The sequence below is a fragment of the Carlito syrichta genome, unplaced genomic scaffold (assembly GCF_000164805.1).
Source record: "Carlito syrichta isolate Samal-C Ts95f unplaced genomic scaffold, Tarsius_syrichta-2.0.1 Scaffold80553, whole genome shotgun sequence".
NCBI classification, from domain to species: domain Eukaryota; kingdom Metazoa; phylum Chordata; class Mammalia; order Primates; family Tarsiidae; genus Carlito; species Carlito syrichta.
The window spans coordinates 216391-230971 of NW_007024649.1; the positions used below are offsets into that span (position 1 = coordinate 216391).

General features: G+C 48.6%; 1 protein-coding gene across 2 annotated transcripts in view; it reads left to right on the top strand.

Annotated features, from left to right (window-relative positions):
• The window catches only part of VASH2 (vasohibin 2), a 36795-nt gene that overhangs the window by 15634 nt on the left and 6580 nt on the right, over positions 1-14581 (top strand). For both annotated transcript variants that reach the window (XM_008055141.2, XM_008055138.2), the window contains 2 exons: positions 4409-4790; positions 7699-7814. In XM_008055141.2, the coding sequence (XP_008053332.1) occupies positions 4409-4790; positions 7699-7814 (498 nt within the window). The remainder of the gene's footprint in view (positions 1-4408; positions 4791-7698; positions 7815-14581) is intronic.

Here is a 14581-nt window from a genome sequence, read left to right on the forward strand (position 1 = left end):
AAAAACACCTGGTGGGCCGGATAAATGTCCTCGGCGGGCTGCATGTGGCCCGTGGGCCGTAGTTTGAGGACCCCCGGTTTAGGAGGTCGTGGTTGCTATTCAAGAAGTGAGAGGAGAAAAAGATCAAGGATGAGATCCCAAAGTTTTTTGGTCTGGTTGGGATACAAAGAGGCCATGAGAGAGGCTTAAGGGAGGTCAGAGAGATGGATGGAGAAACAGGAGCGATGGGAGATACAGAAGACATCAGGACACATGCTTCAGAATTATACTGAAGACAGATAGTAGAACTGGTCTAGTTGGTTTTCTTGGTCTCCTGGACATTTGTGGGAAGGGGAATTTCTGGGCCTCTCTGCAGTGTGTGGAGCACTTGCCTGATCTGAAACAAGAATGTCCACAGGTGCCTTGGCTGACATTTGAAAAATAGAAACTTGAGCCTTAAAGAGGCCCCTGCCGACCTTTTATCATCCTCCTCTTTGCTCCCCACAAATAAAATGAAACATGTGCCTGGGGAGCCCAGCAGGAGGCAAGGACTGGAGGTGGAGGCAGCAGATGGCTTTGGGGCCCCAACTCTTTAGTGGCAGGAGTCAGCCACAGCTGCTCAGCGGGGCCTCCTGCAAGTTTAATGGGTGCAAACAATTGTCTGGGGATTTGCTGGTGGAGATTAATGAAGGAGAACACAAGCTCAGGCCCTTCACAGGGTGCACAATCTTACCTCAGACTCTGCTGGGGCTGTCTGCATGCACCTGGATTTAGGTCGACTTGTTTATGTGATAGTCTTATCCCTACACAATTGTATGCCATCCTAGCATCATGTTGCCAGAATCACCTACTGTCTTTTGGAATTGTGGGGGATAGACCCAAGGCCAGACTGTGGGCTCCTCCAAATCAGAAATAGTGTGATCTTAGTTTTCCTTTGTTCTTATCCGTGTGACATTTCAGAAGACTGCAGTGAAGTTGGGGAGGGTAGAGAGATTCAGTTCACACTGCTGAACTCAGGGAAATTTGACTCTTGCACAGAGATGAGAACCATGGACCTGAATTCTAAAAACTACAGCATCTTTGTCTTTTCTCTTTGCTCTGTGTCAGCATCCCTGGGTCCTGCTTTTCACTTGGGGACAGTGAAGGAGATGACTGGGGTCCTCTGTCTGTGTCTCCCACAGGCCTCTCTGCAGGTCTGGGGAAACAAGAGGTGCCTTGACAACTTTGAAACTGGTTGACTTGGCTGCTTGGAGGCCGATGTCCTTTGGCCCGCCTTTCCTTGTTTTCTCTTTTTTGACTTTAGCCCAGAGTTCAGGATTCATTAGTGAGGAGCCACTTCTTTGTATCTTGCTTAGAGATAGTGCTCACTTTTACATGCATGCTGGTTAGGTAGATCTTTGGTTCCAAAGTATCTTCTGAATTATGGCAAGTGTTTTGGTGGGCCTTGCTGACCTTAGTGGGGCTTGCTCATGGTACTAAAGTATGATTTATTAAAATATCAGGGTCACTGTGAGAGGTAGGTTAGGTATAGCCCCAGGAAGCTGGATGCCAGAGCTGGAAATACTGCTGCTTCCCCTTCCTGGAAAAGTTCAGGCCATTCCCCTGCTCTCATCCCTCCTTCCTCAATCCCTTCTGCTCCAGTCCCAGTTGCTGCAGGTCCCAAGGCTTTGCTGATTGACATAATGATGGAACTAATCTTAAAGACCAATGACTCATGACACGATGGACTGGTGCTCCCTCCTTTCTCCTCCCCACTCCCACTTCTCCATCTGGCTGACTCAACTTGTCCTAAGACTAATTCCAGGGTTGCCACACCAAAGCTCTTCCTCTGTTTGCCCAGAGATTGCTGGGCCTGCCTCTCTTATGGCACACATGATCACATTGTGTTCTGATTTTGTCTTTTTTCAACTTTTCATTATTTATTTGAGGTGGAGTCTCACTCTGTTGCCCAGGCTAGAGTGCAGTGGCACTCTCATGGCCATGCCAGCATAGACCTACTGGGCTCCAGCGATCCTTCCGCCTCAGTCTTCCAAAGAGCCAGAACTACAGGTGTGCGCTACCACACCCAGCTAATTTTTTATTTATTGTAGAGAAGAGGTCTCACCAAGTTGCCTGGGTTGGTCTCGAACCCACAGACTCAGGCAATCCACTCACCTTTGCGTCCCAAAGTGCTGGGATTACAGGCTGAATCACTGAGCCTGGCCTGTTTTTTATTTATATTCTTTGAAACAGTGTTACTCTGTCACCCAGGCTGGAGTGCATCGGCACAATTATGGCCCACTGCAGCCTCAAAGTCCTAGGCTCAAGTAGTCCTCTTGCCTCAGCCTCTCAAGTAGCTGGGACTACAGGCATGCACCACCATGCCCAGCTAATTTTTGTAGAGACAGAATCTCACTTTGTTGCAAATTCCTTGCCTCAAGCAATCCTCCCACATTGGCTCCCAAAGTGCTGGGATTACAGATATGAACCACCACACCTGGCTGGTTTTGGTTTTATTGAGGTAAAATATTCACAACATATAATTTATCATTCTAACCATTTTTAAGTGCAGAGTTCAGTGACATTAAGTACATTCATAATGCTGTGCAGCGTGACCACTATCCATCTCCAGAACTTGTTCACCTTCCCCAACTGAAACTCTAGACCATTAAACAATACTCCCCATTTCCTCCTCCCAGCTGCTGGCAACCACCATTCTATTTTCTTTTTCTTTTTTCTTTTTTTGAGTTGGAGTCTCACTCTCGCCCAGAGTGGAGTGCAGTGGCCGCTCCCGGCCAGCGCAGCCTTGACCTGCTGGGTTCCGGCAATCCTTCCGCCTCAGCCTTCCAAGTAGCTGGAATTACAGGCATGCGCTACCACACCCGGCTGATTTTTTTATTTATTGTAGAGATGAGGTCTCACTACCCAGGCGGGTTTCGAACCCGCGGGCTCAGGCAATCCACTCACCTCAGCCTCCCAAAGGTGCGGGATTACAGGCTGAGCCACCGAGCCCGGCTCATCATTCTATTTTCTGTTTCTATGAATTGGTCTATTCTAGGTACCTAAGAGAAGTGGAATCCTACAATATCTGCCCTTTTGTATCTGTCTTATTTCAGTTAGCATAACGTCTTCAAGGTTCATCCATGTTGTAGCATATTGCAGGACTTCCTTACTTTATAAGGTTGAATAATATTCTATCATATATGTACTACATTTTGCTCATTCATCTATGGATGGATATTTGGGTTGTTCTACCTTTGGCTATAGTGAATAATGCTGCTAAGAACATGAGTGTACAAATATCTGTTGGAGTCCTTGCTTTCAGTTCTTCTGGGTATTTCCAGAAATGAAATTGCTGGATCATGTGGCGATTTTATGTAATTATTTGAGGAACCTCCATACTGATTACATCGTGTGCATTTTGAGTCTGTCTCCCACCAGACTTCCAGAGGAGGGCTGCATCTTATCTTGGGCTCCACAGCCCTACCTAGCAGGCTATCTGGCACAGAAGACACTCACCAATAAGTGTCTGTTACACTGACTTAAATGACTAAGGAATGCCCTTATTCCAGCCCCAGAGAATTTGCCCCCGAAAGCTGGCAAGAATTTATGGAAGAGGACTCAGAAGGATATAGTTTCACTCCCTAACTGCCAGTTGCTCTCACGTGATTAAGTGAAGAAAAAGCAGATAAACATTTTTATAGAGAGAAGTCATCTGTGATTAAACTTGGGGCAGAAGACAAGGCCATCGTCAGGGTTGTGGGCAGGGCTCTATCAGTATCCCTCTTTTCAGGTACCTGGATTAGCACCCTAGTGCTAATTCACTGAGTGCTGTCCTTTTAAGCATAAGGAAGCATATCCTTAAAATCTGAGGTTCATTCTTTCAGCAAGCATTAAACAAATCCTTTCGTGTACCAGGCCTGTACTATGTCCAGGGGATACAAGGATATGAGACACAATGCTCATAAGATACAAACCATCATAATACAGGATAAGCAAGCACCAAGTGCTATGGGGGTTCTTATAGAGGGGACTGGGGGGTTGGGATACCTAAGCTAGGATGAGGAAAGTCAGGGGAGGCATGATGCCAGCAATAGGGAAGGCATCGTAGTGAGGTTGTTCCAGGATGGGGTGCAGCCCGTGTGAGTCTCGGCACGGAGGCAAAAATGCCTTGTCATTGTTTTGTTTTGCATTTATGTAATTACTGAAGAAAATGACAAGTTTTTCTGTTTGTCCCCTGTTGATTAGACTTTGCTATGTTCCACATAGTAGATAGTCAAAGATGCCAAGTGAATCCTTTATAAAAGAATTAGTCTGGAAAAGTTAGGTGTAGTCCTGCTGAGAGGCAGGGGGATAGACTCACTGACCCTGTGAGATACTTTCCCTTCCTGGCAACCAGGGTCTGTATGTTCAAAGTCTCCTTTCTCTTCCTTGACTCAGATTGTCTAAGATACTTAACCAATGGACAGCCTTCCATCGAGCGGTTCCCCATCAGCTTTAAAACCTACTTCTCAGGAAACTACTTTCACCATGTCGTGCTGGGGATTTATTGCAATGGCCGCTACGGCTCACTGGGCATGAGCCGAAGGGCTGAGCTGATGGACAAGCCATTGACCTTTCGGACTCTGAGTGACCTCATCTTTGACTTTGAAGACTCCTACAAGAAATACCTGCACACAGTCAAAAAGGTCAAGATTGGGCTGTACGTCCCCCATGAGCCTCATAGCTTCCAACCTATTGAGTGGAAGCAACTAGTCCTCAACGTTTCCAAGATGCTGAGGGCTGATATAAGGAAGGAGCTGGAGAAATATGCCAGGGACATGAGGATGAAGGTAGGTACTGGGAAGACAAGTGAGCCATACAGGAGAACTCTTCTCCCATTTTTTTCCCTCTCTCTGTCTTGCTCCAGGCCCCATGTTTCTAGAATGGTCAAAAGTTTCATGAGGTTAAAGTATCTCTTAGCACATATTCAAAAAGCAGGCCAGGCGTGGTGGTTCATGCCTGTAATCCCAGCACTTTGGGAGGCCAAGAAGGGAAGATTGCTTGAGTCCAGGAGTTTGAGACCAGTCTAGACAACATAGTAATACCTCGTCTCTACAAAAAAAAAAAAAAAAAATTAAAAATTTAGCCAGGCATGGTGGTGTACACCTGCAGACCCAGCTACTTGGGAGGTTGAGGTGGAAGGATCATCTGACTCTAGGATAGTTGAGAGTACAATGAGCTGTGATCATGCCCTGTACTCTAGTTCAGGCGACAGAGCGAGGCCCAGGTTCAAAAAGAAAAAAAAAGGAGCTGAATCAATTTAGATGTTACAGGCCAAGCAATATCTTAGCCAGCAATTCCTTCTATGAAACCAGATCTAAAATGTAGCCGGGTGTGGTGGCTCACACCTGTAATCTTAGCACTTCGATAGACTGAGACTAGAGGATTTCCTGAGCTCAGGAGTTTGAGACCAGCCTAGGCAATGTGGTGAGACCTTGTCTCTAAAAAAAATTCGCTGGCTGCAGTGCCACGTGCCTGTAGTCCCAGCTACTTGGAAGTCCGAGGCAGAAGGATCGCCTGAGCCCAGCAGGTTGAGGCTGTGGTGGCAGAGATCGTGCCACTGCAATCCACTCTGGGCAACAGAGTGAGACTCCAACAACAACAACAACAACAACAAAAAGTTAGTCACTTGATACTGAAGCTCTAGTTTTGTTCTGTTTTGTCATTATAATAGGGTGACCAATTGATCTAGTCTGCCCAGAACTGAGGGTTTTCTGAGGACATGGGATTTTCGGTACTAAAACCAGGAAAGACCCATGAAAACCATTGGTCATTCTGCTTTATTTTGCTTGCTTGTTTATTTATTTATTTAGAATTGGGGTCTCACTCTGTCAGCCAGGCTGAAGTGCAGTGGCATGATCATGACAATCATGGCTCACAGCAGTCTTATCCTCCTAGGTTCAGGCCATCCTTCCATCTCAGCTTCCCAAGTTGCTGGGACTACAGGCTCACGCCACCGTGACTGGCTAATTTTTTTATTTTTTATTTTTATAGATGAGGTCTCCCTATGTTGTCCAGGCTGGTCTTAAACTCTTGGACTCAAGCAATCTGCCTGCCTCAGTCTCCCAAAGTGCTGGGATTACAGGCAGGAGCCACCATACCCTGCCTTATTCTGCTTTATAATCTATTTCAGAGTCATATTATACCTCCACTTTGCCTTATACGGGGGGACCCAAAAAAGCCCAGAATTTTTTTTTTTATTTTTTGAGTTGGAGTCTCACTGTCGCCCAGACTGGAGTGCAGTGGCCGCTCCTGGCCACCGCAGCCTCGACCTGCTGGGCTCCGGCAATCCTTCCGCCTCAGCCTTCCAAGTAGCTGGAACTACAGGTGCACACTACCAAGCCCGGCTAATTTGTTTGATTTATTGTAGAGATGAGGCCTCGCTTGCCCAGGCGGGTCTCGAACCCGCGGACTCAGGCAATCCACTCACCTCAACCTCCCAAAGGCGCCGGATTACAGGCTGATCCACCAGAATTTGTTTATAAAAATTCATGTATTTATTTTTACATGCTTAAACTTCAGTTACCTTCAAAGTACTCTCTGTTTGATGCAATACACCTATCAAGATGCTTTTTCCACTACTCAGAACAGTTTTTGAATGTGTCAGTTTTGATGCCTTTTAGAGCTTCTGCTGTTTTTTTTTCACCTCTTCCACATGGGCAAAATGTTTCTCTTTGAGGACCTTTTTCATCAGGGAAACAAAAGAAGTTGATCGAGGCAAGATCATGCCATTTTTGGTAAAAGAACTGCTGAACACTCAGTGCGGTGTGGCTAGGTACGCTCATAAATCAACTGCCATAAAATGGGCAAATGCATTGAAAGAGTCTCCCAGAAAATTCACTGAAGCCAAATGCGGCCTCTCACAACAACACTAGCTGGTACACTGATTGCTGATGGGTTCCTAGGACACTTACCTAGAGGGAGAAGCCTGCACTACAAGGGGACTGCCGTTCAAAAAATAATTCCGGGTTTTTTTGGTCCACCCTCGTAAGTTGCAAAAGCCCTTGAGCATATGATTCTAACCGGGTATCACAAGAGCAGTAAGGAGCACTTGCTGTGGCCTTCTATAGACTATACTCATAAGCCCTTCTTCCCTCTACCAGTTTTACTTTCAAAGTGACATGATGCCCGCTTGTCCGTGTCCCTCCAGGGCTTGTGGCTTCTCTAAGAGAAATCCTGTGCATGCAGTGGATCACAGGGGAAAGGGACTGTGCTGACTTCAGGCTTGGTTAGGTTTAGCACCTGCAGACTTGTCACCTTCACTCTGCGGGACCTGGAGTGGAGATTCTTGATAAATTGAAGCCACTCTGTTGTGTGTGGGATGGGAAAATCAGAGGAAGAACAAGCTGGTTTCTGGGGCGATGTAGATGGGACTTTGACTTCACGAAGAGAGGAACTTGCCAAACAACCAAACACAGCCCCAGGAAACCGTCATTCGGCTGTTTCTCTCTCTGCCATGGAAAAGAGCACGATGTGTTCATCTGTATCACACCCTGGGAAATGGTAGCCTTGCTTTTTGCCAGTACAGAATGAAAGGAAAACGTGTGTGTCTCCTACCTCCTCCTTTCTTCCTGCTCCATGCTGTCTAAATTGTGACGTCATTCTGGGGTGGGGGAATGGGCTGCTGTGCTGTAGGAAGATGGAAGGGTGGGGGTCCTTTAGGAACCCGTGTGGTTAACTCCTCATGTCTGCTTCCAGATCCTGAAACCTGCAAGTGCCCACTCTCCGACCCAAGTGAGAAGCCGGGGAAAATCCCTGTCTCCCAGAAGGAGACAAGCAAGCCCCCCGAGAAGGCTCGGCAGGCGAGACAAATCGTGAGTGTTTCCTCTTCCCTGACTCAAAAGCCCAAAACACACATCTGTGGGGTCGTCCCGGCCCATGCGGGCAAAGCAGTGTCTTGGTCCTGGCACTTGAACCAGTGATTTCCAAGAGGACCGTCCCTCATTCAGGGACATCTCTGTGCATCACCCCCAGTGCTACTTCTCTACTGTCAGTTGCACACACACATGGAGGGGTGAGTCCCAGGCAGAATGAGATGAACAGCCCAAAATCCAGGCAGCATGGAAAGAGCACTGCACTTAGAATTAGGAAACTTGGGTCTGGCCCAGCTCTGCTTTAGGACTGTGTGACCTTGGGCATGTCCTTGTAACCCATGAGTTTTCTCATGATAAAATGAGATTGTTAGAATTTATGAGCTTTCTTAAAATTCTGTAGTCCTCTGTGCCCAGCAGAAAGTGTGGTCGCCATCAGTGGATGGTGGCATCAGAAACACCCACAGACATCCTCTTCCTTGAGTGACTCTACCCTCCCCTGTTTTTAGCCCTGAGGTTAGCAATTCTACACCTACTTCTTAGGTCAAAATGACCCACTTAAGAAATGACAGATTGGAGATGCTGAGGGTGTCCAAAGTAGCCAGTGATAATTCACTGGCAAATCTTTGAGCTATAACCATGCTGGGAAAATACTACTTTTCTTAATCATAGCAGTGTACTGTGTCACCCGAGCCTCCTGTCATGCTGGGACAGCGCCCAGGGGGCTTGGTTGAATCCCTGCTCTGCTGCATGTTAGCTGTGCAGCTGCTGGGCAAATCCTTCGTCCTCAGGGAGCCTGAGTTTCCTCATCCGTAAGAGAGTATAAAAATGCTTTCCTGTCCATCTGACACAGCTGTTGTAAAGATCTGATTAGATCATGTAATGAGAGTGACTTGCTAATAGTGAACTGCTTTTACAAAAGCATTTTATTATCAGAGTAAGCAGGAAATGTTTTACAGTTTTCATTTTCAGATGAAGAAACTAGAACACAAAAAGGGTTTGTTCTCTTGTACTAAGTCCCATAGCTGGTCAGTGAGGGAACTGGGGCTAGAACCCAGGTTTCCTGACTCTGGGGAGATAGTGGTGACAGCGGGAAGGAAGGGGGTGCCAGTTTTTTTGGAAGAACAAGACAGAACAAAGTATTTCCAGTTCCAAAGAAGGTCCCTTACTTTTCCCTATTCTACATCCCACTGCCAATCCCAGGGTTCAGCATGCACAGCCCCAAAGACCTCAGCTAAAATGGCTGGTATCAAGGTTGGAAAAGGGAGATGTGGGGAGGTAAGACAGCAAGACAGGCTGGAGGTCAGAATGGTTTGTCCTTGTAGAGAGCAGGATGGCTTCAGACTTCACACATGGCCTTCTGACCCCAGTCCTGCCCCCTATGCTGCCCACCGCCCTTGACCTTTGGCCCTGACCCTCACCCTCACCCTGACCTTCTCTCTCTCTCTCTCTCTGATTCCAACATAATTAATTGCTGTCATTGCACAAAGCAGCAGTTGTCTCAGAGGACTATGAACATATAAACCCTTCCGGAGGGTCACTTAGCATAGAGTGAGTGACCCAGCCATAGGAAGTTGCTCATAAGGCAGGGAAGGACACCCTTTTATCTGATTTATTCTCCTTTCTGCCCAAAGAGAACTGAGTCATTCCCTTAGGAATGCCCAATCTTCAGCAAGTGCTCAGAAGTCACTAAGGCTGCTCTTCCCTCCAGACTCTGGAGTCTGTTGTCCATGAAAGCCTAAGCACTCTGCCTGGCAGTGGATTCATGCACAGAATGGCAGCTATGGGTTTTGAAATGATTCCTGGTGGATCCAATTTTACTTGGGTACACAGAGACTTCACAGTTAGGAGCATGTTCAGTTTTTAACCAGGAAAAGATACCCCGATTGCCTGGGGGTTGTAAAAATCTTAGAAACTGAAGGGACAAAACCTGACTTGGTGGTTCAGCCTGTAATCCCAGCACTTTGGGAGGCTGAGGCAAGTGGATTGCCTCAGCCCGCAGGTTTGAGACCAGCCCTGGCAACTTGGCGAGACCTCGTCTCTACAATTTAAAAAAAAAAATTAGCCGGGTGTGGTGGCACGTGCCTGTAGTTCCGGGTCCTTGGAAGGCTGAGGCAGAAGGATCACTGGAGCCCAGCAGGTCAACGACGCTGGGGTGGCTGTGAGTGTTTGTTTAGTTGAGTCTCCAACTAAACAAACAAACAAACAAACAAAAAACTGCAGGGATAGGATGATGTCAGAAGTCAGAAAGGGGGTGGTGGTTGTTTGAGAAACGTTGAAGAAGGAGAGTTTGAGTCTGGTTGGTGGAATTGGAGGTGTGTCCTAGGTGCCCACAGGGAGTTGCTAAAAATGCAGATCTGGAGTTTGAGGAAGTGAGGGTAAAGGTCATGTTAGGGCCATCTAGTTAGAAGTGACAGTTGGAACAACAACTGGCTAAGTCTGCAAGAACAGAAAGAAGAGAGAAAAAGAAGTGATGACAAGGTCCCAAGGAGGCCCGAGGAACAAGAGCCAGAACAGGAGGTGGGGAAGGAACAGTCAGCAAGAGGATGGGTCAGGAGTGTGATGTGGTCCCTGTGCCTGCAGAGCATGGCTGTCACGTGGCTGCAGGGAGGGCCAAGCTACCTCCTGGTGTCAGTGCCTGCTGCTCGCCTTCTCCCCTCCTGCCTTCAGGCGCATCAGAGTGCGCTGGGAATGGGGAGAAAGACCAGGGGAAAGGAGTGCTCAATTGAGGCTAGGAAGGAAGACCTGCAGGGAGAAGGGGATTCTCCTCCACTATTCTCCTCCCTCCAGGCCCGGAAGCTGATCCCAGCCCCAGTGGGGGAAGCCCCCGGAGCACAGAGGTGATAGCTCCTGGCTCAGTGAAATCATTTAGAAAAAGGTGAAGGTGGCTGCAGCCAGCCTCAGCATCCCCGACTCAGGCCCCTGCCCCATAGCCCTTTCTCCAGGGCAGAGCACTGATTCCCAGGAGTCCTCCTTCCCAAATTCCGTCTAGTGGGCCACAATCTTTCCCACAACTGGGGTCACCTTGGAGCAGAGGACTCCCTTCCCTGGTCTTTCTCCCCCCGTTTCCAGCCCCACTGTGATGTGCCAGGAGGGCAAAAAGGGAGAGGGTGAGTGGGCCTTGACACCAGGAGATAGCTTTGCCCTCACTGCGGCAGTCTGATGGCTGTGTTCTGTAGGCTTGGGGCACCGCGTCACACTTCTGATCTGGGGAGCCCAGGTGGCCTGTGGGTGCCTGTGGACAGTCTCACCTGAGCAAATCCAGTACGATCACGGTTCTTGTTGGAGGCAGAAGCACTTCCCACTGCTTTTCTCTTTTCCTGGTGCTTTTGAGGTTGGGAGAAGACAGTATCTCAGCTGAGGTTTAAAGTGGATTGAGGTGTACGAGAAGGGAAGATCCTCTCCTGAATTCCTCCTCAACCTTGACTTCTGAGTTAATAGGGCTGGAGTAAGGATTATGGGGGCTTCCGCACATGAGGAGAGGGAAAAGAGACACTGGAGATAGGAATAAAAAGGGCTGTGAGAGGTAGGGGCCACAAGAAGAACCGAAGCACCAAACCCTGCCCTCCCTTCCCGATGTCCGCTCCCGCCATTGTGACACACTAGAACCCAGGATACTAGAGGCATGTGTGGAGAAAAGCAGCTCTCAGCTTCCTCCCAGGGCCTTCACCGAGTGGGATTTTTTCCAGGTAGCCTTGCTTTTGACAAGGAAACAAGAAAGTGACAAATATGATCATGACCCGGTAACTCCACAAACTCTGAGAATGCTATTGTAAGATGACCAGGATTAGGAAGGGTTTGGTGACTCCGTTGACTGTGCTATTATTTCAGCATTACCTAAGGTCATCAAGTCATTTCTAAATGTGTTGGGTGTCATAAGCAAGCTCGAGAGGGGTCCAAAGGGTAGAAAATTACCATAACAGGCCAGAGGCCCATCAGCTGTGGGGTCCCAGGCCCTTTCTGTGTGTGGATAATTTTAGTGGCATGAGATCCCAGCCACCCCCTCCCTCCAGCTGGAGCTACTTGCAGCCCTGAATTCCTCTCCACTTTTGCACTTGTCTAAATACTCCCTTTAGAAAGGAGGATCAGTGTCAGTGGGTTGATAAGAGTCAGCTGAGTGGGAGGGCGAGTGGTGATGACTATGCGAGCGTCAGCTGAGAACAATTTTCAAGAGGGAAATGAGGACCCCCCTCCCACGGGTCCCTCCTCACACTCTGCTCCCCTAGGAGTGATTAAAGCACCTACTACACAGAACAGTCTGCTCCCCGCTCCGTGCTTCTTAAAGAGATTCATGTTTCAAAGGCTCTCTGTGAATATCAACCAATGTCTTTCCAGTCCCGAGTCCCAGTCCCCTTGCAGTTCTTCACTGTGGGGTGATCACAGGTTCTCAACCAGGGTCAGCTCTGGGAGAGGAGAAGTCGAAATGCAGCGGGAGGGGGAAATCTCTGCTTCTCTCTTCTCAGTAAGTGAGGAAGCTCCTATTAGGGCCCAGGGGCCAGGGATGGTAAAGGTCTTGTGAAGCCCAGGACTGCCCTGCCCAGTAGAGAACCGTTCCAGATGTTAGCAGTGCCCCACCGAGAAGCATACATGTTCTCCGAGGTCCTTTCCGTGACTGACAGGTCACCACTCTTTGCTTGCTTCCTGTGACCTGGGCCTGGGAGAGTAAGAGTGAGCAGACAGTGAGTGCTTTTCTGGCTTTGCTGCATGTGTTAACCCAAAAGCAGCTCATGCCCATTCAAGTGACCACGTGGAACATTCTTCCAAATTTGGGCCAGCATCCCAGAGAACCCGTGAGAGCCTCTTTGTCTTCTCTCCCCATATGGCTCCTCTATCCCTCCTCCTCTTTTCTCTGCTGTTCATCTTTCTTTCTCCCCTTTTTCTTCCTCTTCAGTTTCCCTTCTTTGTCATTGAGCTCTGTGGCTGTTTGTGGCTCCACCGGGCTCTGCTTGCCCTGCTAGACACCCTCAGGGGTCCGGAGGTTAGCAAGCCCTGCCTTAGGATAAGGTCTCCCTTCACTGCAGGCCACAGCTGGACAATGGAATTCCTACTCTTGTCTGTCAGGAAGGATTAAGAGGTTATTTAATAAAGTCATAGAGAATCCATTTGATTCCATAGTCTATTGACAGTGAAGATATTTTGAATAAGGCCTAAGAAGTCATTCTCCTTAGATCCCAAATGGGAAAATACCCCCAGAGTGGAGAGATTTCCTTAGCATGGAATGTGGAAGAGAAAAAGAAAACTAGAAAGGCTGTGGAGGAAAAAGTTCAATCTCAAGATGGTGTGAAATCACAGATTCTATTCCGATGACTGCCCTGACTAGTTCCCCCATGGGATTTTATAGCCCAGCGTCCCGAGGGATGCTTGGAGAAGCCAAGATGGAATACAGGCCATATCAGAAGGGACCACCTCAGGCTGAGTGAGCCAGGAGCTTCTGTGAACTCCTCAGAGTCACACAGGGTCAGGCAGGGTCAGACAGGGTGAAGGTTCCTAGAGCAGAAGGGTTCTCAGCCACAGAAAGGAGAGGTGAGGTCAGAGCCTGGGAGTTGTGCCCTGGAACCCCAAACAGTGGCCTGTGGCCAGAGCCTCCTGCCTGGGGAGGAGGACTCCCAGAGATGGGCACAAGGCTGGAAAATCTCCCTATGGCCGAGTCTGTCTTGGCTGAGGCTTCTCTGTTTATGTGGCAACTTCAGCTGTCTGCCCTGTCAGCTGCCAGCAGTGGTGCCTGCAGTCCTGGGAAGCAAGGAATGTGAGGGAGGAGCAGGACTGGCCTGGAACGAGGGTGACAGGTGTGAATGAACCACTCCCACGTCCCTGGTTCCTCAAGCTGAGGCCATGCTGTCCTCCCTAGCCTACCCAGAGAGGCCATGAATTCTTTCCTGACTTGAGTCCTTGATGAGAGGGGGGCCTGGGGGGGTTCTCTGCTCAAGCTTGTAAATACTGGGGCAAAGCACTCCTAATTTAATCTGTTCCATATGCCTAGCATTGAGGACTAAGAGGCTTACATTAGAGTTACACCTTCCCACCACACATCCCTTCCTTGAGTCCTGAGTCCACAAGCTATATGGCTCAGCTGGCCCTCATGTTTGTGCGTGAGGGTGAGTGCGTGCCAGCACCTGGGCCCAGACGCAGTCCTGGGTCAGAGCTGCCGAAGAAAGACTGGGTGGTTTGGGGGAATCTGGTAAGCTTCCCTGCCACTTACTACTTCTTTTCTTAAACCTTATCTTACCCAGACATACTCCTACTTGTATGTTCACTGATTCCCCATTCCATTACTTTCTGTTTTTTTTTTTTTTGAGTGAGGGTCTTACTCTGTCGTCCAGGTTGGAGTGCAGTGGCATGATCACGGCTCATCACAGTCACCACCTCCTGGACTCAGGTGATCCTTCCACCTCAGCCTCTGGAGTAGCTGGGACTACAAGCATGCACCACCATGTCCAGCTAATTTTTTTGACTTTTTTGGTAGAGATGAGGTCTTCTATGTTGCCAAGGCTGGTCTTGAACACCTGGGCTCAAGTGATCCTCCCATCTCGGCCTCTCAAAGTGCTGGGATTATAGCTGTGAGCTACTGTGCCTGGCGTAGTTTCTGGTTCTGAGGCTTCTTATGGCTTCACCAATGGCAGCATCTAATCAGGCTGAGCTCTTCCTTAGCACCAAGGCTGTCTCAGAGTGTGTGAGGGATTTTGTGTGCAACTGTCAAGGTTTAGTTAGCAGTGGCGAGGACTTGCAGGATTTCTCACAGAACAACTTCTCCATGGAACCACACTCCCCCC